At 39.0% G+C, this 25,854-nt stretch overlaps 2 protein-coding genes and 2 pseudogenes across 3 annotated transcripts; 2 read left to right on the top strand and 2 right to left on the bottom strand.

Annotated features, from left to right (window-relative positions):
• The first annotated feature begins 1,381 nt into the window (after positions 1–1,381).
• LOC143563356 (eukaryotic translation initiation factor 4E-1) lies at positions 1,382–4,174 on the top strand. Its single transcript, XM_077050914.1, has 5 exons — positions 1,382–1,433; positions 2,877–3,042; positions 3,118–3,243; positions 3,368–3,433; positions 3,525–4,174. The coding sequence occupies exons 1-5, from the start codon at positions 1,390–1,392 to the stop codon at positions 3,567–3,569; spliced, it is 447 nt and encodes a 148-aa protein (XP_076907029.1). The 5' UTR covers positions 1,382–1,389; the 3' UTR covers positions 3,570–4,174.
• A 1,110-nt stretch (positions 4,175–5,284) lies between these two features.
• On the bottom strand, positions 5,285–6,232 carry LOC143563363 (F-box/FBD/LRR-repeat protein At4g26340-like; annotated as a pseudogene).
• A 2,216-nt stretch (positions 6,233–8,448) lies between these two features.
• On the top strand, positions 8,449–9,405 carry LOC143563362 (uncharacterized). Its single transcript, XM_077050918.1, has one exon. The coding sequence runs from the start codon at positions 8,449–8,451 to the stop codon at positions 9,403–9,405; it is 957 nt and encodes a 318-aa protein (XP_076907033.1).
• A 13,604-nt stretch (positions 9,406–23,009) lies between these two features.
• Positions 23,010–23,480, bottom strand: LOC143563361 (membrane protein PM19L-like; annotated as a pseudogene). Its single transcript, XR_013140656.1, has 2 exons — positions 23,358–23,480; positions 23,010–23,278 (listed from the first exon to the last, which is right to left on the bottom strand). The product of XR_013140656.1 is annotated as a membrane protein PM19L-like (transcript).
• Positions 23,481–25,854: the final 2,374 nt, after the last annotated feature.

Here is a 25,854-nt window from a genome sequence, read left to right as displayed (position 1 = left end):
TCAAGTACACTATTCACATCTATCATTTGAAATGACGGATGCCAAGAGGACATCTTTCATTATGAAAAAATGTATTTTTAAAATTACATATATTAGTATTTTTAATAAAAAATATTTTTGTTATTAAATTTTTTATTTTTTAAATAATGTTATTAGATATATAATAAAAAGATAATTGTATTTTTAAAATTACATATATTTGTGTTTTTAATCAAAAATATTTTTAATATTAAATTTTAATTATTTTAAATAATGTTATTTAAAACTAATAAATAATAAAATGTAAATGTATTTTCTAATACAAAAAAAATATTTCTGAATATTTAACTTTTTATTTTTTAAATAATGTTATTTAAGAAAATAATAAATAAGTAAACGAAAAGATAGTGGTGTTGTCAAATCAGTCAGTCAAGTACACTATTCACATCGGCCATTTGAAATGGCGAATGTCTGAAAAAGTACATATTGACATGTAGGGGTAGTCTACGTTGGGAGTTGTGACTTTCCAGTCAAACTGGTGGCTCACATGAATTGACATCCGCCCCATTTCAAATGACAGAACACGAATAAAGTATACCAGATCCGTCATTTGAAATGGCGGAACACCTAATAATTGTCCAACTCACCAAACAAAATCTGACAGGGTCTACGTATTGCTTGACATCCGTCATTTCAAAAGGCGAATCTCCTGGTTACCGTCAACATCTTTTCTCTCTCCTAGAAACCATTTCACACTTAAAAATATTGGTATTTTGAAAAAATTTTCAACTTTCAAGCATAAATCAATATGAATTATTTAATGCAAATTGGTTACGGATATATATTACAGTTACACCTATTAATCCGATACGTTTTTTTAACTACCGTCTTAACTTCATTTATTTATTTTATTGCACTGCAAAATACAACTTCACCACACGTGACGATTTCTTGGCATTTTAATAACAGTTCGTTTAGTTACATTTTCCGGGAAACAATTACACAAACATACAAGAACCGTCAATTGTTGGATCCATTGTTCATTTGTTTGCAAAATTTGTTAACAAAATTTCTTATGTAAACCGTAACATTTATTTTTGAGTTGTATATACATGCTTTCCATGCATGTATATAGTAGGAACACCGCAGTGTGTTTGGTTTCCCTTTTTGTAACTGTATTGTGTTTAGTAAAGATAATTAAAATATTAGATACGTAACAATAAGATAATTTTGTGTCGCGCATCAATAAATTGACGATCAACAGTTGCGTCGTTTATTAGTAACCACCATATAACCGCTACCACTCCATACCTATAAAAAAAACTTGAACATGTTGATAATAAAATAGAATCCTGGCTTGCAAACAGTGATTCGATTGATGATAAAAACGAGAATTCTTTTTTTAGTTCTATGCGTGCTATCCACACTTTCTCCACTGTTGAAGACTTCTGGAGGTAATTCATTGGTTAATAATAATAATAATAATAATAATAATAATAATAATAATATTATTATTATTATTATTATTATTATTATTATTATTATTATTATTATTATTTCGTTGATGTTTTGTAATATTAGTTAATTGAGTAGATGCATTTGATTAGGGTTTTGATTTGATCTGTTTGATATTTAATTTGAATGCATTGACTCAATTACAATGTTGTAGAACTCGCTAAGGTTTGGGGTTAATTGGATTTGATATTTATATGTACTTGTTCAAAAAAGACTAGTTAATCGAGTGTGATGTGTTGTGTTATGAAGACGGTTCTGGGAAATTACTTAATTACAATGTTGTAGAACTTGCTAGGCGCAGGGGTGCAAACGAGTAAAGTCGAGCTTGGCTCGTTTAACTTACACAAAGCTCGAGCTCGGATAGGGAGTAGTTTTTTAAGTTCGATCTCAGCTCGTTTACTATTTATTAATTAATTTTTATATATTCCGTTCAATATAATTTTATGTATTTTATATACTATTTAGTTACATTTTCATAACATTATATATATTAGTTAATAATAATAATTAAGTATATCTATATATATTATTTAGTTTAGTCTCGCGAGCCGGCTTGAGCTCGAGCTCTTTTAGGCTCGGGTCGATCAGGCTTTTAAACGAGCCGATCTTGAGTAGCTCGTGAGCGGCTCAGCTCGTTTGCATTCGTAGCTAGGCGCATGGGATTTGAATTATGTATGTAATTTTCTATATGTACACACACACACAAAAGTTTACATATACTTTTTTAAAATACGTATAGTTTCTCAAATACTTCAAAGATTTTGTCTGGTAACGGTTTTTGGGGCCGGTTAGATTAATTGCCACTCAATCGGTGCCTCGCTATATTTATAACGCTACTGAGTTAGCCGCCAGCCTATCATATATTCAAGTTCTTTTTTGCAATGAGATAATTCTTGAAGATTGAATTTGATTCTAATTAGGGAAATTACACAATTTGGGTTTCATGAATTCAATATCTAAATTCTTTCATAATGTGAGAGAATTCTTGAAGATTAGAATGGTTATATGATATTCATGGGCCTATATTTATTGAAAAAGCATCTGTATAATGTCAGGTTTGTAAAAATTGCATCGCTTGTCGGTATGCTACTGATTCAATTTCACCAAATCGGACGGTAAAGCCGGTCCAAATCGGCCTAAATCATTCAAAGTTGGTTGTAATCGTTGAAGTATTTCAAGATTTCTATTTATTAATCTAATCCGACTAATAAAGTTTTAATAACTATATATAAGGTTTTGATTCTTTTTTATTTTTTTGTGCGTGCACCCGACTAGTTCCTAGTGAGTTTTACAACACTGTTATAAGTTCTATTGATATGCTATACTATAATAGATTATACATTATGTTTGATTTTTCAAGTCTATGTTATCTTTTAATGCAGTCTTTACAACAATATACACCGACCGAGCAAATTGGCTTCTGGTGCTGATTTCTATTGCTTCAAAAATAAGATTGAGCCTAAGTGGGAAGACCCTGTGTGTGCTAATGGTGGAAAGTGGACTATGACTTTCTCAAAGTTCAAGTCTGATACTTGTTGGTTGTATACGGTATGGTTATACTTTTCGTTTTAAGATCTTACTTTCATACTGTTTGTAACTTTTTATAATGTGTGAATATTGTAGTTGCTAGCAATGATTGGTGAACAATTTGATCACGGTGATGATATATGTGGAGCAGTTGTTAACGTTAGGGCAAAACAGGAAAAAATCTCTTTGTGGACCAAGAATGCTGCCAATGAGAGTGCTCAGGTACTATATTATTATAAAGTCAAATCATTCATTATATCCAAACACTAAAAACTGACTATCGTTTCGATAACTCAATGCCAAACACCCCGTAAATAAAGATGTATATTATTGTCTTTGTTTGCAGATAAGCATTGGGAAACAGTGGAAGGAGTTGCTTGATTACAAAGAGACAATAGGCTACATATTTCATGTAAATTTTCCAATTTTTTCTATTGTCTAATGAAATATCTAGAATCTAGATTGTTTTCGTTTTCTGACTCACATTTTGCATTATGTTGCAGGTAGATGCGCCCGACAGAAATGCTAGGAACAAATACACAGTATGAGGTGTGTGCGCACGTGTTTGTAGTGAAACTTAGGTTGTTGGTAACTTTGACCGCAAGCAACCCTTGTTTTTGACATGGCATGGGTAACCTTTTTCATATGTGTGTAGTGAAACTATGTTACTTTCTCAAACAGCTGATGAATGTACTTAGACTCGATCGATGTTACCATGTTACTTTTTTAAACAGCTGCTGTTATGATACTAAGGCAGTTTAAGTGTTGGTAACTTGGATTGCTAGTAACCTTTGTTCTTGACACGGGTATAACTCTTCATATATTGATGTTTGTCTATGTTTCCTTTCAAGTTCATGTGTGCTTATAGCAAGTCTAGCATAAGGTACTTGACAACGTGAGGCAGCAGCTGTTTGGTGTAAGAACTTAACCCAGCTAGTCCACGCCGGGTCCAACATACGGGACATTGGGTAATATTACCATTTGTGCTTAAATTTGTTTACTAACCATACCCAATCTCATAGCTCAGTTTTATGCACCAATTTTTTTACATGCTAGAACACGTATTATTAACATTCTTTTAACTATAAACACAACTTGAGTTGACCATCTGATTAACTCCGACAATAAAAGTAAATCACCTTGCTAATTACCATGTTATGTTTTAATTCAACAATTTTACAGTACCTTTGTTCTTCTAACTTGCTAGTAATCAAGTACACCAGTTAATCAATGCATCCTGACAATTTGGGACTGGTTAGTAATGCAAGTTCACCGGTTAATGAATACAATCGGTAATTTGGGGCTGGTTAGGATTTTTGGATTAAGACCGGGTTAGTAACCGGTTAATCAAAACTGGCCATTCTGATTCAATTAATAACCGGTTATTACCATTAGAAAAAAATATATTCCTACTAGGCCTTCATAGCCATTGAAACCAGTTTTCTTAGACCATTTTTGCCCCATAGGTTAGTATAAATAGGAATTGGGTGTACAGGTTTGGTTACACGAGCGCTCAATAACACCAAAACACTAAAAGAATCTCAAGAATAAACATTTTAATGTCGTATTGGAGATTGCAACATAGAAATCTATCGCTTACGTTTTACTTGATCACCCATAGTTTACATGTATTATACTTTTGACTGTTAGATACACATCAAAATAATCACTTTCAACACTAACATTCAAACTTGGAAAATCAGGTTATCGGTTATGTATTGATCATCTATACTTTCTAAATATCATTTTCATATATAAGTGGGCTTATAAGAAGAATAGTAGATGTAATGTGATAATTGAATTGCGTTTGAAGAATCTTAAATAAGTACTTAATTAGGTTGCACTGAATGGTTTTGGGACAACCATTCGGGATGGAATGTTTGGGCGGTATTGATGAGGGACAATGTGCCCGCTATCCCAATTACCTCCATCCCGACCTCTCCAACATTTGCTTACGTGGACGACCATCCTGATCTCCTCATCTCCTGTCCTACATGTGTTATGCATACCCTTGTAACACATAAATCAACACATACGAACATACTTGAATACTATTAGTTCAAAACAGATAAGACTCTTATCACATTCACAAGTGAAATCAAAATTGAAAACGACCATCCTGATCTCCTCATCTCCTGTCCTACATGTGTTATGCATACCCTTCTAACACATAAATCAATACATACGAACATACTTGAATACTATTAGTTCAAAACAGATAAGACTCTTATCACATTCACAAGTGAAATCAAAATTGAAAACAAAATAAATATGATCTTCATTTCCCAAAAGCTACCAACCAGTAGACGGAGATCTATTTCTATTAAGATGGATATCGCAAGACGTGGAGGCCCTAGGAAGATTAAGCAACTGTGAACAAATCCGTGTTTCTTCTTCTATGCTTGTCTTTTCCAAGTTGATTATTACTCTTTTCAACACCTTTGCATTCCCCAACAAGAACTTTAGAAACGACATATCACACTTCCGTCCCATGAAATTCAAAAATGTGATTGTTGTAAGTTTTGCTAGCATACAAGCGGGAACAAACTTTGGTCCAATCCAACGACAACCTTGAAGCTTTTGTCATTAACTCAAACAAGTTAGAAAAGTACATTCTTAATAATATATCGCCGTAAAAGTAGTACAAATTAAAATAACAAATCAAGTACCTTTTCAATATAGATATCTTCTAACTCAGGAGAACTTTCAAGAAATTTTAGAATTAGTCCAAATTTCCAAAAGCCAATTAGCTCCAAGTGCTTCATATTTAGAAAGACGGGAAGAGGTGAAGCGAGTAGGATCTTATGCAAAGAAGAGTCTTGAGATTGTGTCTCTCTTATCTTCTGAAGAGAAAGTGATTTAACTCCGTTTAGTCCCTTTAGAAGCTTAACAAATAGATTATCAAATGGTCTTTCATAGAAAAAGAAGATCCCTTAATCAGAGATGACACATTCTCCGTTAAAAATAACGAGTACAACCTCCCATTAAAAGATAGATGTTCAAGACTAGGGACGCGTAACACAACTTTGTTAGTACGTGATAAAACTAACAAAGTCAATTTCAATCTTTTCAACGTAGGTATATCGAATATGAAATCTTCTACACCATTGTGCCATACAATTTCCAAAGATAAATCCTCAAGTTTTGGGCAAGCGGGGATGAGTTTAAATGCATTGATGAAAGGATTGGTATAAATCGCAACGTCAAGGGTTTATCAGACAAGGAAGGCAGACCCAGTGGCGGATCTAGAAAAAAAACTCAGGGGTAACCTAAATTTTTTTTTGAACCGAGGGGCGGTAGCGATCCATAGTTTTTTCATAGGGATTAGATATTTATGCATATGCATGTCTAATAAACTAATTGGTTCGGGTTGGGTCGAATCATATTTTCATTTGTATCATTGAGGGCCCACAAACCACCTGATCATATTTTATTTTTCGAACAGATATTTGGATCACTGACCGACTGTGAGCAGGTCTAATTATATTCGTATCTCATATAATCATCTATTCATCTAGCTTTTTTTTTCATAGAAAGAATATGTTTATATATTATAAACATTATAAGCATTAGGAAAACATCATTAAATATTCATAAATCATCAACTAAAAAACGATAATTACTAAAGTAAAATTAAATAATTTTAAACCAAAAAGAAGCTAAAATTTGGTTTATCAATCTGTATCTAATTTGACTAGTCAATTATCTATAGTCCAAGTGATTACGACGAGTCATCCTAATACTTCGATTTATTATCTATAGGTGGGTTTCCTCCTAAAATAGAATAAAAATGATCTAGTGGGTCAGAAGGTCATTGATCCAAATTAGTTGAAAGGAGAACATTTTAACTAATACATAAAACCAAAATGTTAAATAACAATAATAAGAAAAGGCAGAAAGTTGAGTATTGATAATATGGACCTACATGTGACTTTACTTTTACATCTACACTCAATAGACTTACCTTTTATATATTTTCTATATTTAATTCATACTTTTTAAACAAGCATCTTCTTCAACCTCCAGATCTCCATTTTAAGCTCCTGGCATATTCTCAAATACCCTGGAAATTTTCAGAGCCCAAGTTCACTTTGTCTCTAATGATATCCTAATACTTACTCAGGGGTAACCTATACATAAAACGGAGAAAAAAAGGGAAAAAAATTGCATTAATTTTACACTTCACCGACAAAGTTGAGGGGTAACCCGGGTTACCCCTAAGCCTTATATAGATCCGCCCATGGGCAGACCACAGACAGGCACTCCCAAACAGTGCAAGGAGGACATCCAACACGATCTATTCTTAACTTTGTGAGTGTTCTACAAGTAAAAAGGCTTGAAGGCAACTCAAAAACGTTAACTTGTATGCCAAGCTCATGAACATTTAACTTGACCGCCTTATCAATCCAATTTGACACGCTTGCTTTTGAACAAGGTTACTTGAAAATTTAAAACGACACGATTCAAGTTGAGATGCTTTGCAAGACTTGAGTATCCCATCCACGAATCGTACTAGGTTACATGGACAAATATTAGATTGTATATCATCGAAGTCAAGCTTTGTGATGAACATCCATGTGTACCTCCATCTTTTCGATAAAATGCTGGTTTGCACAACATATTTTGTAGGCATTAGAGAGAGTATGTGTGAAAGAATCTCTTCTGGCAACCCGCTAAGCCTATCTGAACTCATTGCTCGATTCCAAAAACTCAAAACTAAAAAAAGCCAACAAATTGTAATATTAAAAAGTGTGTAGATGCTGACCTTTTAAACATGAAAACTATCAAAAACGAAAATTAATTTAAGGAGGCGACGGTGGTTTCATTAGGGTAACGATTATTGCAAAATATTGTGTTCTTAAATCATAAAAGATTTAATAGATAAGCATTTCTGTTTCTGTTTCTGTTTCTGTTTCTGTTGTTATTATTATTATTATTATTATTATTCTCTGTGCGCACTTATTACCTATTTGTTAAGTGTACATTAGGCGAATTTTTATAAGACTTTTTCATCAACGTTTGTTCATGGTGTGTTTGCGTTGGTTCTTGGTGTTTTTGTTTTGCTTTAAATAGTTACGGTTAATTGTAACCATAGACGACATTAGTCATGTCAGTCCGCTGAGATCGTGTCCAAGGACGAGGGGTGCGGGAAAGGGAAAGGGTAGGGGGCATAGTTTGCGTGTGGCATCATGGAATGTAGGGACTCTAAGTGGTAAATTGTTAGAGGTGATAGATGCTCTTAAGAGATGTAAGGTCCATATAGCGTGCCTCCAAGAGACTAGGTGGAAGGGGCAGAGAGGGGTAGAGCGAAATGGGTACAAGCTATTGCATTCGGGGGCGGATGGAGCTAAAAATGGAGTAGGCTTTCTGGTGGCTATGGAATTGCATAAGAATTTAATATAGGTGAAAAGATATAACGATAGGGTGATGGTATTAAGGTTAGTTTTAGGAGTCGAAGTAGTGGTTGTGGTTTGCGCTTATGCACCACACGTGGGACTAGGAGACCAAGAAAAGAGGGAGTTTTGGGATTGCCTAAATGGAGTAGTGAGGGTTGTATCTAGGGAGGAGACCATTTTCGTAGGAGGTTATTTCAATGGTCATATCGGTAAGGATAGTGATGGCTTTCAGATAGTTCATGGAGGTTTTGGTTTTGGGGATAAGAACAAACCTGGTAGGGATCTTTTAGATTTTGCAATGGCCCATGACCTAGGTATTCTGAACTCTTTCTTTAGGAAAAGGGACTCAAACCTAATCACTTTTACCAGTGGGGGAAGGAATACACAAATCGACTATCTCTTAATAAGGCAACACGATCGAAGACAGTGGAGAGACTGCAAGGTGATACCGGGGGAGACCGCAACAGCTCAGCACCATTTACTGGTGGCGGATGTAGTATTGAGAGAGAAAGTGACTACGATGGAGAGAAAAGGGCGGTATAGGATAAGATGGGGAAATTTGAAGGGCACCAACATTACGATGTTCAAGGATAAGGTCATCTCGACGACAGCAGTTCATCTTGTTGGGGACGCAAACCAGATGTGGGAGGATATGGCAGCTTCTATCACTCAAGTGGCAAAGGAGACGCTAGGGGTCACGACAGGCAGGACAACTGGGGAAAAGGAATCTTGGTGGTGGAATGAGGATGTGCAAAGCAAGATCAAGGATAAGCAACAGAGTCTTAGGGATCTTTTAAGGTGCACTAACAAGGGGGAGCGTTGGAGGTTGAGGGAGACATACAAAAACGCTAGGAGAGAGGCGAAGAAGGCGGTGACAGAGGCAAAAATACAGCGTATAGACGGTTGTATGCACGCCTGGAAACAAAGGAGGGGGAGCATGATATGTTCAAGATTGCTAAAGCCAGGGAGCGTAGAAGACATGACCTAGGAGTAGTGAAATATATAAAGGGAGAGGATGGGCGTGTCTTAATAAAGGAACAAGACATTAAACAGAGATGGCAAAATTATTTTAACAGCCTTTTTAATGGCAGACAGACCGACCAACGAGAAACAGACAACCCTGTTACGCAGAGACAACAAAGGAATAACTCCTACTGTAGAGGTATCACAACGGGAGAGGTGAGGATAGCACTTAGGAAGATGGGAAGGGGCTAAGGCGGTTGGTCTAGACAACATACCGATTGAGGCTTGGAAGTGTTTAGGGGATAAAGGAGTTCAATGGCTCACTAAGCTATTTAACCTTATTTTCAAGAATGGAAAAATGCCAGACTAGTGGAGGAGTAGTGTAGTAGTGCCTCTATACAAGAACAAGGAAACGCACAGTGTTGTGGAAATTACAGAGGAATTAAGTTGTTAGGTCATACTATGAAATTATGGGAGAGAGTAATTGAGACACGAATTAGGAGAGAAACGCATATTAGGGTTAACCAATTTGGTTTCATGCCAGGACGGTCAACAACGGAAGCGATACACATACTGAGAAGATTAATGGAAAGGTATAGGGAGAAAAAGAGGGACCTACATATGATATTCATCGACCTTGAAAAAGCATATGACAATGTGCCACGTAGACTAATCTGGGTAGTCTAGAAGGTAGAGGGGTACCTGAAAAGTATATAGACTTAATTAAAGATATGTATGACAGGACTACAGCTAGTGTTCGTGCGCCGGTAGAAGATACTAATTTTTCCCGGTGGAGATGGGACTCCACCAAGGATCGACGTTAAGCCCGTTTCTTTTCACGGTAGTCATGGATGAGCTGTCCAAGTCGATTAAGGAGCCTGCCCCATGGTGCATGCTCTTTGCAGATGATATTGTGTTAGTGGCTGAGACTAAACAAACCTTGAACGAAAGGCTAGAGGAGTGGCGTGTAGCTTTAGAGGATAAAGGTTTAAGAATTAGTCGCTCTAAGACAGAGTACCTTTGTTGTGACTTCAGTGGTGTTGCCGATAGCGAGGAAACCCAGATCACTATTGAGGACCAGGTGGTTCCGCAGATAACGAAGTTTAAATATTTAGGAACACTTGTCCAAAGCAATGGAGAGATAGACAGTGACATAACCCACCGCATACAAGCTGGTTGGTGTAAGTGGAAAGCAGCCACTGGGGTTTTATGCGACAAACGGTTCCCATCTAAATTAAAGGGGAAATTTTATAGAGTCGCAGTTAGACCTGCAATGTTGTATGGAACAGACTGTTGGGCCATCAATGTGACATCTGCCCCGATCCGACCCGACCCAGGTACCCGTTTCTCTGATCCGATCTCTTTCTGTTATGATTTAATATTTATTTATACTTATATTTTATTTTTAATAATAATAATAATTTTTCCTTCCCGCCTCCTTCTCTTTCTTTCTTTCCGCCGTCCCGTCCCTCTTCTTCTCTCTTTCCGCCTTCTTTTCCCTCTTGTCGCCGTCCCGCCCTTAAGCCTTGAACCCCTGTCCTTTGTTCCTTCCCGCCTAAGGTTGTCTGCGCAGCTCCACGCGCCAGACTCCTTACAAGGAAGCCGGCGTGAAGACCACCTGTTACTGCGATACGCGAGACGAACTGCCCCCGCAGCGCGCTAAGGATTTTAGTTCTTCCCGCGGCGCGCTATGGATACCGTTCTTCCCGCGACGCGCTAAGGAATATAGTTCTTCTCGCGACGCGCTTAGAATTGAAGTTCTTCCCGCGGCGCGCTTAGAAATATAGTTCTTTCCGCGGCGCGCAAAGATTGGTTCTGTCTGCCTTCGCGCTCGTGCTCTCTTGACCTTCTGTGTCTGCCTTCGCGCTCGAGCTTTCTCGCGCTGTCTTGAGTCTTTTCCTCTGTTTAATCCAGCCGTTTACTTTTGTGTTGTCTTATCTTCTGTGCTGTTGACCTGACCTATCTTATGTCTGAAAAGCCACTTTTGGCGCAGCATGCGCACCAACCCCATTGGTTGGCAGAAAAAGTGACTGACATTATCTTTTGAGATCTGCTTTTCCATGCTTGACCAGTACCTTTATCTGACCCTCCCATGCCTGTTTACTGTTCCCTGTCAGCTTTATCTTGCCCCCTGCAGCTGCCATATCTTTTGATATCTTTTGCTTTTGGAATCTTTTACTTTTTGGAGATCTTTTCCCCTTTTCTAGGGATTGTGTTCCCTAGGATTTCTCTATAAATAATAATGTTATTTTCCTAACACTACACACACAACTCACTTAAACTCTCCTATTCTCTCTTGCTCCTTGCTCTCTCTGCCGTCTTCCTCTCTGCCTCCGTCTTCCTTCCTGTTCTGCCCTGCTTTTCCTGTAATATATATTATATATAATAATTTACTTATTAATTATGCTAACTTATAATCAAGACTTAAAACAAATCATTAAAACAATAATCTTACTTATAGGTTAACTTGTGCTTGTTTAAAGTTGGTTCTTGCTTTATCTTACACCGCATCGTTTATCAAGTGAGTAATCTCGTACCTAATCCCTTTTTATTTTTAATGTTTTGGGATGTTCATGTGTTCGTACAAACTTGAGTCTTAAACTTGTTTATGAACTTTAGTCGCGCAGTATCCCATGTGTTGAGGACGTTTACTTGGCTGTTTATTTGTATGTGTGTATCATTAACCGCTTTGTTCGGCCTATTCCGAAGTTTTCATGGATCCATTAGATGAACACGGGAGACCTATCGTTTACGGTTTTCTTTGTTTACACTTGCACAGATGTTTTCTTGTTTTTGTGCTCAATTGGGAGCACGGATTGAACTATGAACTATGATCTATTTGGGCTTGATCACAATCTGATTACACCCTCGTTAAACACCAGACATACACGTGTTGCGCGCAGATTTATTGTTATCTATGTATAGTATTAAACTTGATTTCTCACCAACACGCAAGTGTTTGACGTTTTATTTTAACACATGTTCAGGTTTGCTGTAGCTGTTTTTGGAGCTTGTGGACACGTATGACGTTTTTACTTTTGGACCTAGATTAAAATGTATCAAGACAAGTTATTGTTGTTCGAATATTTTGCCTTATAATATATTGATTTATGTTGATTTATGTTATCTTGTGTTTACGTTGCGCGTGCGTGAATGAATATATTTATTAAATATTGACACCCAATAGTGTCACGAGTAATGAAACAATATGTGGCGCCCCGATGTATAATCCGCCTTTGGTCGGGGTGTTACAGATTGGTATCAGAGCTCGTTGACTTTAGGATAGGTGGTTAGACGTAACGGCCTAGAATACCTAAGAGTCCCTTCTCGCGCATGAGAGAAATCTCATGTTTGCGCGCTTATTGTTAATTACTCGTTATTTATAAATATGCTTGCGCAGACGCAGCGTATGGTTTTATGTTTTATTCCGCGATATTTCGATTTTTGTTGAATTTCGATTTTTATTGATTTTACTTGCATATTCGTTTGTTGGATTTGAAAATCCGAAAAGTCATGGTGATACATGAATAGTTGATTTTCAATTTCTATTTACGATTATGTTCTGAGGTTGGAGACTTGAAAAGTCATGGTGATACATGAATTGTCAACCTCTAATACTCATTTTCTTGTATGTTTTATATTGAAGATTGAAAAGTCATGGTGATACATGAATCGTCAATCTCCAATACTCGTTTGCTCGTATATTTTAAATTGGGAATTCGAAAAGTCATGGTGATACATGAATTGTCGATTCTTGATTCGAATTTGTTACCTTTATTAAGTCTGCATTTAGGGTCATTTATTTTACTTTAACTTTTGACAGTAACTGACTCCGCGAAACCAAGCTTTATAAGATTATACTTTGCGCTAAGATATTAACAAAACTAAAACTTTTATAGAATGCCTCCGCTATCTCGCCGCCATCAGAGGAGAGAAGCCTCGCGCAGGCGCAGGCAGCAACGTTCTCAGGAAATGGCCGCCGCAATAGCCCAAGCTTTGAGCCAAAACAATACCAACACCTCCGGTTACAATATTAAATCCTTCAACGCGGGTAACCCTCCAAAGTTCACAGGTCTTGAAGGAGCCACAGTGATGCTCCAGTGGCTTGAGAAAATAGAAAACACTTTCCTCCACACCCAATGCCCTTCAGACAGACGAACCCTATATGCCTCCAGTGTCCTGGAATCCAGAGCGCTTACATGGTGGAATGGAGTAGCTCATGCGCGTGGCGCAGAAGCTGCTTCTAGCATGCTCTGGGAGGAATTTAAGGAAATTCTGACGCGAGAATTCTGCCCTCCCAACGAAGTTAAGCGCCTGGAGGAGGAATTTTGGAATCTTAAGCAATACAGCGGTGAAGCGCGCGAGTACGTGACGCGTTTCCATGAACTAAGCCTGCTTGTCCCTCACCTTGTTACCCCTTCCCGCCGAGCCATAGAGAAATTCCTTGGGGGTCTCCCCATGGAAATTCAAGATTCTGTATGGGCCAGAAACCCAGTAACCCTCTCTGACGCCATCGAGTTGGCCGCTGTGCTCAGCGACAACCATGTCAGAGCAGGAACCCTGTTCCTGTGGGGATCTGAGAAGACCAAACTCACCAAGACTGTTCCTGAACCAACAGAAACCAAACCAAAACCCTCAAACCGTAACAACCTCAAGCGCAGGCGCAAGGCCTATGCGCTTACACGCCCACCTATTGTCCAGCAACCCATCTACCAACCTCCAGTTTACGCGCCTAACCCACTGTCAACCTACCCAACACCTCCTGTAGTCCATAACTATGCCTTAACCAATCCCGCACTCCCTGCCCCGCCACCTAAGAAACCTTACACATGAACCCAACCCTTTTGCCCAACCTGTAGACTTCACCACCCAACCCAAACCCCGTGTCGTCAATGTAACCGATGTGGCCGCGTTGGTCACTCTGCCGAATACTGTAGAGTCCCTCCCGCCAACCCAATTGCGCCAACACCACCAGTCTACCCGCAGAACCCACAACCAACCTACCAAAACCCACGACCCAGGTCGTGCTATAACTGCGGTGATCCCAGTCATTTCCGGAACGCGTGCCCGAGACTACAAGTTCAGATTACGCAAGCGAATCCGGTGAACCAGATTTCGAACCAAGTGACACGCGGACGAGCTTTTAACATAACCGCGCACCAAGCGCAAGCGAATAATGACGTAGTTAATGGTACATTTTTGCTTAACGGATTTTATGCTTCTGTACTTTTTGATACTGGCGCCGATCGAAGTTTTATCTCTCGCGCGTTTGAGCAGAAGCTTGCGCGACCGCGCGATAACTTAAAAGAAAATTTTTTAAGTTGAATTGGCTAATGGTGAAACTGTTTTAATTAACTCCGTGATTAAGGATTGCACGCTTAACCTTAACGAAAACGATTTTCTAGTCGACCTCATCCCCATGCCTCTTGGAAGCTTTGATGTTATCATTGGTATGGACTGGCTTTCGCATAATCGCGCCGAAGTTATTTGCGCCAAGAAGTTGATTCGCATTCCTCGAGAAAACGGTGATCTTCACATCTACGGCGAGAAACCCTCCAGTGGTCTTAAGCTTATGTCTTGCGCCGAAGCCCAAAGACTCATGCGGAAGAAGTGTATTGCATTTCTAGCCCATGTGGTTAAACCCGATGAAGGAAAGAAGAAGCTTCGCGATATCCCTGTTGTGCGTGATTTTCCTGAAGTTTTTCCTGATGATCTTCCTGGTATCCCTCCCGTTCGTGAAGTCGAGTTCCGTATTGATCTTATCCCTGGTGCTTCCCCCGTAGCTAAATCTCCTTACCGTCTTGCGCCCGCTGAGATGCAAGAATTGGCAAGCCAACTTCAAGAGTTGATTGCTAAAGGATTCATTCGCCCTAGCTCTTCGCCCTGGGGTGCTCCGGTGTTGTTCGTTAAAAAGAAAGATGGATCGTTTCGCATGTGTATTGATTACCGCGAGTTGAACAAACTCACCATTAAAAACCGGTATCCCTTACCGCGTATTGACGACCTCTTTGATCAACTTCAAGGTGCCTCTTGTTTCTCCAAGATTGATCTCCGCTCTGGCTATCACCAGTTGCGCATCCGCGATGAAGATGTTCCGAAGACTGCTTTTCGAACTCGTTATGGCCATTTTGAATTCTTGGTCATGTCCTTCGGTTTAACCAACGCACCCGCCGTTTTCATGGATCTAATGAATCGGGTGTGTAGGCCTTTCTTGGATAAATTCGTGATTGTGTTTATCGATGACGTTCAGATTTATTCTAAGACCAAGGCCGAGCATGAGCAACATCTTCGGTTGGTGTTGCAAAAGCTTAGAGCCGAGCAGCTATTTGCCAAGCTTTCCAAGTGTGAATTCTGGTCTGATGAAATACAGTTTCTTGGTCATGTTGTAAACAAGGTGGGTATTCATGTCGACCCATCCAAGATTGAAGCAATCAAGAACTGGATTACGCCGACCACTCCTTCTGAGATCCGTTCCTTTCTGGGCTTAGCTGGTTATTACCGGCGCTTCATTTCGAACTTCTCGAAGATCGCTTTGCCTTTAACAGCTCTAACGCACAAAGGTAAACCGTATATTTGGGGCTCGAAGCAAGAAGAAGCCTTTTTAACGCTCAAGCGATTGTTGTGTGAAGCTCCTGTTCTTGCGCTACCTAAGGGTAATGATGATTTTGTCGTGTACTGCGATGCCTCCAACCAAGGTCTCGGTTGTGTTCTTATGCAACGAGGCAAGGTTATCGCTTACGCATCGAGGCAACTCAAGGTTCATGAAAAGAATTATACAACTCACGACCTCGAACTAGGCGCAGTTGTTTTTGCCTTGAAGATCTGGAGACACTACCTTTATGGTACTAAGTGTATCCTCTACACCGACCATAAAAGCCTTCAGCATATCTTTGATCAGAAGGAACTTAACATGAGGCAACGCCGATGGAACGAACTCATCAGCGATTACGATTGTGAGATCCGGTATCATCCTGGTAAGGCTAATGTGGTAGCCGATGCGCTCAGCCGAAAACCCTGCCAGCTTAACTGTATCTTGCCGCGCACGCAGCTTCACTTCGCGCCGATCCAAAGCAACCTTGAATCGCGCATTCGTGACGCGCAGCGCGCATCCATCAGTAATGGTAATCTTCGCGCCGAGTTAGCGTGTGGCGCGGAAGCACATTTTGTGCCCAATCTGAGTGGGATTCTCTGCTATCTCAATCGCATCTGGATTCCTTGTGATGAGAATCTTCGCGCTGATATCCTGAGTGAAGCGCACAAATCTCGGTATTCTATTCATCCCGGCGCTGATAAGATGTACAAGGATTTGCGCATTACTTATTGGTGGCCCGGTATGAAAAAGGATATTGCTGTGTTCGTAGCTAAATGCCTGACTTGTTCTAAGGTAAAAGCTGAACATTAACGCCCATCTGGTTTGCTCGAACAACCAGAAATTCCTACGTGGAAATGGGAAAGTATAGCGATGGACTTTATTACCAAGTTACCTTTGACAACAAGCAAACACGATAGCATTTGGGTAATAGTGGATCGATTGACTAAGTCTGCTCACTTTCTGCCCATTCGTGAAAACTACCGTGTTGAGCAACTCGCGCAGCTTTATGTCAAGGAAATTGTCTGCCGCCATGGTACTCCTTTGAGCATCATATCCGATCGCGATGGCCGTTTTATATCTCGCTTTTGGAAATCTCTCCAATCTGCGCTAGGAACTCGCTTGGACATGAGTACGGCATATCATCCTCAGACTGACGGTCAGTCTGAACGAACTATTCAAACTCTTGAGGATATGCTCCGATCTTGTGTTCTTGATTTTGGAGGTAATTGGGATTCGCACCTGCCTTTGATCGAGTTCTCTTATAATAACAGCTATCATTCCAGTATCGGTATGGCCCCATTTGAAGCACTTTACGGTCGTAAGTGCCGCTCCCCGATTTGTTGGAACGAAGTGGGAGAAGCTCAAATCACAGGACCCGAACTTGTTCAAGAGACAACCGATAAAATTGCCAAGATCCGTGATCATCTGCTGACTGCCAGAAGCCGACAGAAGAGTTACGCAGATCGTAGACGGAAGCCTCTCGAATTCCAAGTTGGTGATCTTGTTCTCCTCAAAGTGTCGCCCTGGAAGGGTGTTGTCCGCTTTGGGAAGAAAGGTAAGCTTGCTCCTCGATATGTTGGACCATTTAAGATTCTCGCGCGTGTAGGAAAAGTTGCCTACAGACTTGACCTGCCGCCCATGCTCGGTAATGTGCATCCAACGTTCCATGTATCCAATCTCAAGAAGTGTTTAGCTGACGAGAACCTTCACATTCCACTTGATGAAGTTCAAGTTGATGAAACTATGCATTTCGTTGAGAAGCCTGTTGAGATTATGGATCGCGAGGTTAAGCAAACCAAGCGCAGTCGCATCCCTATCGTGAAAATTCGCTGGGAGTCCAAGCGCGGAGCCGAGTTTACATGGGAAAGGGAAGATCAAATGAAGATCAAGTACCCGCACCTGTTCTCTGCGCAACCTACTTCGAGATAAATTTCGGGACGAAATTTCTTAAAGTAGGGGAGACTGTGACATCTGCCCCGATCCGACCCGACCCAGGTACCCGTTTCTCTGATCCGATCTCTTTCTGTTATGATTTAATATTTATTTATACTTATATTTTATTTTTAATAATAATAATAATTTTTCCTTCCCGCCTCCTTCTCTTTCTTTCTTTCCGCCGTCCCGTCCCTCTTCTTCTCTCTTTCCGCCTTCTTTTCCCTCTTGTCGCCGTCCCGCCCTTAAGCCTTGAACCCCTGTCCTTTGTTTCTTCCCGCCTAAGGTTGTCTGCGCAGCTCCACGCGCCAGACTCCTTACAAGGAAGCCGGCGTGAAGACCACCTGTTACTGCGATACGCGAGACGAACTGTCCCCGCAGCGCGCTAAGGATTTTAGTTCTTCCCGCGGCGCGCTATGGATACCGTTCTTCCCGCGACGCGCTAAGGAATATAGTTCTTCTCGCGACGCGCTTAGAATTGAAGTTCTTCCCGCGGCGCGCTTAGAAATATAGTTCTTTCCGCGGCGCGCAAAGATTGGTTCTGTCTGCCTTCGCGCTCGCGCTCTCTTGACCTTCTGTGTCTGCCTTCGCGCTCGAGCTTTCTCGCGCTGTCTTGAGTCTTTTCCTCTGTTTAATCCAGCCGTTTACTTTTGTGTTGTCTTATCTTCTGTGCTGTTGACCTGACCTATCTTATGTATGAAAAGCCACTTTTGGCGTAGCATGCGCACCAACCCCATTGGTTGGCAGAAAAAGTGACTGACATTATCTTTTGAGATCTGCTTTTCCATGCTTGACCAGTACCTTTATCTGACCCTCCCATGCCTGTTTACTGTTCCCTGTCAGCTTTATCTTGCCCCCTGCAGCTGCCATATCTTTTGATATCTTTTGCTTTTGGAATCTTTTACTTTTTGGAGATCTTTTCCCCTTTTCTAGGGATTGTGTTCCCTAGGATTTCTCTATAAATAATAATGTTATTTTCCTAACACTACACACACAACTCACTTAAACTCTCCTATTCTCTCTTGCTCCTTGCTCTCTCTGCCGTCTTCCTCTCTGCCTCCGTCTTCCTTCCTGTTCTGCCCTGCTTTTCCGGTAATATATATTATATATAATAATTTACTTATTAATTATGCTAACTTATAATCAAGACTTAAAACAAATCATTAAAACAATAATCTTACTTATAGGTTAACTTGTGCTTGTTTAAAGTTGGTTCTTGCTTTATCTTACACCGCATCGTTTATCAAGTGAGTAATCTCGTACCTAATCCCTTTTTATTTTTAATGTTTTGGGATGTTCATGTGTTCGTACAAACTTGAGTCTTAAACTTGTTTATGAACTTTAGTCGCGCAGTATCCCATGTGTTGAGGACGTTTACTTGGCTGTTTATTTGTATGTGTGTATCATTAACCGCTTTGTTCGGCCTATTCCGAAGTTTTCATGGATCCATTAGATGAACACGGGAGACCTATCGTTTACGGTTTTCTTTGTTTACACTTGCACAGATGTTTTCTTGTTTTTGTGCTCAATTGGGAGCACGGATTGAACTATGAACTATGATCTATTTGGGCTTGATCACAATCTGATTACACCCTCGTTAAACACCAGACATACACGTGTTGCGCGCAGATTTATTGTTATCTATGTATAGTATTAAACTTGATTTCTCACCAACACGCAAGTGTTTGACGTTTTATTTAAACACATGTTCAGGTTTGCTGTAGCTGTTTTTGGAGCTTGTGGACACGTAGGACGTTTTTACTTTTGGACCTAGATTAAAATGTATCAAGACAAGTTATTGTTGTTCGAATATTTTGCCTTATAATATATTGATTTATGTTATCTTGTGTTTACGTTGCGCGTGCGTGAATGAATATATTTATTAAATATTGACACCCAATAGTGTCACGAGTAATGAAACAATATGTGGCGCCCTGATGTATAATCCGCCTTTGGTCGGGGTGTTACAATCAAGAAGACACAGGCGCACAAGATGGAGGTAGCAGAGATGAGGATGCTGAGGTGGATGTGCGGACACACTAGATTAGATAGGATTAGAAATGAGGTCTTTAGGGAAAGGTTAGGAATAGTTAGCATATCAGAGACAATAAAGGAAGGGAGATTGAGATGGTTTGGGCATGTGAAGAGAGGACCGACAACAACGCCAGTTAGAGTAGTGGAAACCTTCATTGTGGAAGGAAAAAGGAGTAGAGGCAGGCCAAAATTGATTTGGGATGAGAGAATTAGACATGACTTGACAGAGTTGCACCTCTCTGAGGACATGGTCCAGGATAGAGATTCGTGGAGACGTAGGATTAAGGTTAGCGACTTCTAGGGGAAGGTACCTAGTTAGCTTAGCTTTGTATTTAGGGTCTAGTTTGGCTAGCCTGACTCCTTGTTGTTTATGTATATTTTTTGGTTTGATGCTGCCTTTTGATTCTTATGCCCTAATCTTAGTAGGTTACAAAGTCCTTGCTATTTTTGGTACTTTGCTATTCTTTGTATTGCTAAGTGTCTTTGCTTGTAGGATGTATGTTTTTTCTGTTTGCCTGTATGTAGCTTTATGAGTCGGGGGTCTCTCTGGAAGCAGCCTCTCTATTCTCACGGATAGAGGAAAGACTTGCTTACATCCCACCCTCCCCTGACCCTACCGATAGCGTGCTATGCGGTGGGATATACAGGGCTTGATTGATTGATTGATTATTCTGCGGTGTATCTATATTCGAAACGGGCCATTTAGGGTTGTCACTTTTACCCAAAACCCGAAACCAAACCTGATAAAACACGTACCCGAACCCGAACTAACTTGACCCGAAAAACCCGAACTCGAGAAAAGACTAACCCGAACCTGAACCGAAGTAATTCGGGTTGGTTCTCGGGTTTGATTTATTAGTCTCGAGAAAAGACTAACCCGAACCCGAACCGAATAACCCGAATTAACTTTTAGTTCTGAAATTAAATATATTTTTTGATATAGTAGGCTTAGTTTTAGCAACTAACGTTATCAGAATCTGGTCCTAATCGATTGTTGTCATTACAACTATTAAAGATCGATTGTTTATTGCTAATTTATGTTTTCCGTTTATTACTAACAATAACCGTAATCGAACAACCAAATCACGTCCGACTGAAGAGGATTATAGTTCGAGTTAGTTTTACTCTTCTTTTGGATTGTTTTATCAAGTCATGTTGGTTTATATTTAATTATTTTCTTACGAACAAAAAATAATATGTTGTTTTAGTTTTAGTATTGTAGTTTTTAAATTTTTTTTGTTATTTAAATTTTAGCAATATAAGGAATAGCTACCCAAACTTTAGGAATAGCTACCCAAACTTTGACTATACATTAATTTTGATATTTAAAATTCAAATGTGTGTTTAACTAGTGTATCCGTAAATCCGTAATAGGAAATTTGGCAATCTTAGGGTAGACTCGTGCCCAACCTAGTTATACCGCCGCCTATACATAATTATATATGTCATTGTTAACATGTCACTTCAAATAAAAGTACGTAAATATTTAAACTTGTGAGCCATTGGCCGGCCTGGAAATAATCCCTTAAGCTAAACCGATCACGACATCCAGATGTCTAAGAACTATGTATTTTTGTGTTTTATTTCTTGTTTACAGATGTGTTCCAAAACATATCCTTGTCGCATTCGTTTTAATAAGAAAGTTTGCAAAATGGTAATGTTTATGTGTCATAATTAGCATGTGTTTACGGATTCTTGTGTTTTCAGGTACCCATGCATGGAAAACCAGCTTCTACGGGGAATGACACGGATCACGAGATGAAACAGATTAAAAAAAATAAAAATCTGGACAAAAGAAAAGGGGGGGGGTGGCTTTGTCCTCCGCAACGTATGGGGGACCTTCAAGAGGGAAAAAAGCCCCCAACTTATATGCCGGCTAAAAGTTATGGAAAGCCTATTTAAGTTATTTTTTGAACCCTAGCTAGACGCCATGACTCACCTCCAATCGTCAAAGTAACTGCTCTTGTGACGATTTTAGAAGAGGATAAGCCATTGGAGCTCGAGATTGGAGACCGGTTCTCTAGTTTGATCAACAAGCGAGTCCCGAATTTGAATTAACTTTTTCTGTTGCTTTGTCTTTGTATCTCAGACCATGATGGTAACTTGGGCTACAAGTAAGCTTTTTCCTATCTTGATGAATGTTGAATGTACTTGACTCACAAACTATGTTGCTTTCTCAAAACTGCTTCAGTGTTTCTGTTGTGACAATACGGCAGTTTAGGTTGTTGGCAACTTGGACAGCAAGCAACCCGTGTTTTTTTTCACACATATATATGTTGATAATTGTACACACTTAAGTCTTTTTGTTACATGGTTACTAAGCTCCCATTTAAACATTTTATAACATTACAAGTGCCAAGAGTGTTATATATATTAAAGTTTTACAAATCATGCATATACAATCAATCATAAAATCATCGCTCAAAATATATAATCACAAAACTAAAAATTTATACATATAAATAATTAAATAAAAAATAATTTAAAAATAGTGCCTTCGGTTCATCATTGGTGAAGAGCAACTGTATATATGAATTGAGTAACTGAAAGGATAACCGTAAATACCTCCATTGTTCTCTGTAAATCAAATGTGAAAATAACATGATATGTTTATTGTATATGTAAACAAAATTATGATCCTGTTACGGTTGGTTATTATGTTACGATATTTGGTTAAACATCTTTTGAGAAATGAACTTGAAGTCAAATGGCTATTTTAGTGAACCGATCGAGTTGGGTTCATGTTTGGGCTCGGGCGAGCTCGTTTATCTTAGCGAGCTGAAATGTCGTGCTTAAGTGAGCTCGATCGACTCATGACTCATCGAGTTAACTCATTTATTCTATAGATATTTTAGATTTTGTATTTAGGTTATAGATTGTCATATAAAATGTTGTGCTTTAGTTATGGATTATATATAATTCATATATGCTAAAACTTTACCAAAGTTAAACATTAGCCTTCAATATAACTTACCAGCTTTGCATTTCTGCCTTCAAGATTGAACTCTTTGCATGCAAACCTGCCCATAATTTACAACCTTTTTAGTACATAATTTAAGATCCAATAGCTTTTAAAACAAAACAATAAAAAAAGAAAATTGTAAATATTTATGAAGATATAAATACCCCATGGCAAGCATAGTTAGTGCCCATGCAATAATAGCACCAGAAGCCACCCCAGCACGGTTATCAGACAAGCGCATGACGTCAAAGCCTGAAATAGTCGATGCTACCCCAACAACACCCGCGATTAAAGCAAATATCACAAAGAAACCAGTTGCTGCATTTCCCATTGGGAAGTATATCGGTGAGAAATGAGCAGGTAACTCCAACGTTGGACCTATTTACAACACAAATGAACAACGTTAGAAAAAACAAAAAGTTATAAAGGATTTATGGTTTAAGGACACGATTAATACCAATGATGAACCCATCATCAATGGCTAGGTTCATTACCCAACCAGCGAGGCCTAGAAGCGTGACGACATGAAGAAATTGAGGATCATAAAGATGGGTGCAGTGGATCCCATATAGTTAGCCATTTGTGTTGGCTAGTACAAGAATCTAAACCTGTGTGTTAATTAAGATGATGATCTTATGTTGTTTGGTTTTTTGAGATGTTTATAAACATGTGGTTTGGGGATTCTTTTCTTGTTTAAGGTGGTTGCTTCAATTTGGTTTCAAGGAAAGGTACATGAATATTATTGACTCAGAGATACTTAGGTTATGACCTTAGCTCAACCTCTTTTGGAACAACTTTTTTAGCTTTTAGACAATAAAAAAAACCACCTATGGACTAGGTTAAGTGTGAGTGGTTTAATATGGGAAGCTTTAGTTGGGTAAAATTTGAGCCCACTGAAACTTAAACTCGAAATCCCAAAATCTTGTTCTTCACTTTTTTGTATCAAACTTGTATCATCCTTCCCTTTGTACATAATATAATAGATTAAGGGCCCATTCCCCAATCACTCATTATTTTTAAAATTTTATCAAGAACAATGTTTATGCTTGATAGAAGATTTTATTTAGTTCATAATATGGTAACTAGCTTTATCTTGCATTTCTTGTAGTTCATCTAACAAGTTCATGCATTATTAACAGTGCATATCTATGAAACAGAGTGTAGTGGGCGTTAAATCACACTCCGCATCATCTTGAAAATAATTAAACACCATTACAAAAGGTGGGGGCGCCAAGGGGCGCCAACACCTTGTTGTTCGGGAGCGCTAGGGACTCTTGAACATGGGTCCACCTTCAGTTCACCAATCAGATTCATGATTTGTTTTTCCATTTATTTATTTAAATCATTAGTTAAACCATTACAATCAAAAGGGATGAAAAGTGAGTGAGAGCCCCGTGCTTATGTGGAAATGACGACATGTCAACCTTTTTAGTAAAACCATTACGCTCGGTCTGAGTAGTGTGCACCAAACCTGACATCTTAAGTTGTTTTTATTTCTTATGCATAGTTACTACCCATTGCTTCTTTATATAAAAACATCTTGGAGATACATTTATCATTTTCTTGATTTCTTTCTTCAAATGTGTTTATGCATCATTCTTGCTTAGATTTGATATCACCAAACTTTCAAGCATTTGTTTCAATTGGCTTTAAGCATGTTCATATCTTCTAAATCCTTCATGCCTCTTATCTTTTTGGAAGAGAACTTGATCTTCAAAGCTCTATCCAATGTAAGATTTCATATACGCATTTTTTTTCGAAAAAAAAAAACAACTAATTGACAGTGGAAGACTAAACGTGTACGAACCGTTGTTGGCCAACTCAATAACTCACTCCATGAGTCCACTTGTTAATACATAAAAAAAATGAAAAAAAACTCTCAAAACACAACTATATATTAGATAGAAACATTTATCTTATCTACGTGCGTAGACTAAACCAATTGAGATATCGCGAGACAATGACTTCATCCTGCACACGAAATTGGCCTAACAAGCCAAACCCAAAAACTCTTTTTCGCTTTACTCGAACTCGACCCGAAACACCAAAACCCGAATATCTAATGACAAAGAGTCTCGTTTCAAGGTTCAAGGCGATGAAGGCCGGCAGTCGACAGTGAGGCCTATGGTGGCCGCAATTAGGGGTGATGTTTATCAAGAGCTGTTTTCTGCCATATTTTTGTCCCATTCAAAATTAGACAATCATTAACTCAGGGAGTGAGCCTAGGGTTCGTATGGGTAGTACTAATTGCGGGACCCCCACGCACAGTGACCGTATGTCGGGCAAACTACACTGAGGTCTGCGGACCGTTGTGGCATATGACCTAAACATTTGATTATTACTTTGCAAGATAATAGTTGGGGGACGGGTGACGTTCGGTTGTAAGTCAAGGGGGACTTATGATCGAATGCAAGATTGATTGTGGACTTGATTGATGTGCACCATGCTTCATACTTACATACACGTAAACTTGCGCGCTATTATGATTTAACTCTTTTATGTGTATATGAGCTAAACTCACGAACTCACCAACTTTTTAGTTGACGCTTTTTAAGCATGTATTCAGGTACTTGTGGATAGTGACTTTGGATTAGCACTATAATGAGCATGAGTAAGGATTAAGGCGTGCGCCCAATAGTAACAATGAAGATTAGAGGCCAAGAAGATTATTAGAACCCAACACGAATTTGCAGCAGCGTCAGAGAATAGATAGTTGTGTAGTTACACAATGTGTTATATATATATATATATAGTGTAAACCCTGTGGCTTATTTTTATCAATAATATTACGCTACTTACAACGGTACCAATTTGTCCATGACCAGGGCCACATGGCAGGGTATGACATTGTTCTTGCAAAATTCTTGGATTCAAGAGGTATGTGTGTTTTGAGTGTGCGCATGGATGTGTAGATGAAATGGGTGGAGAATGAGGTTTAAGGGTTTATATACCTA

This window comes from Bidens hawaiensis, unplaced genomic scaffold (assembly GCF_021521415.1).
Source record: "Bidens hawaiensis isolate Kalapana, Puna unplaced genomic scaffold, B.hawaiensis_p1.1 tig00021372_1, whole genome shotgun sequence".
Classification (NCBI taxonomy): Eukaryota; Viridiplantae; Streptophyta; class Magnoliopsida; order Asterales; family Asteraceae; genus Bidens; species Bidens hawaiensis.
The sequence above is the reverse complement of the archived record's forward strand: the minus strand, read 5'-3'. Positions and strand labels throughout refer to the sequence as shown.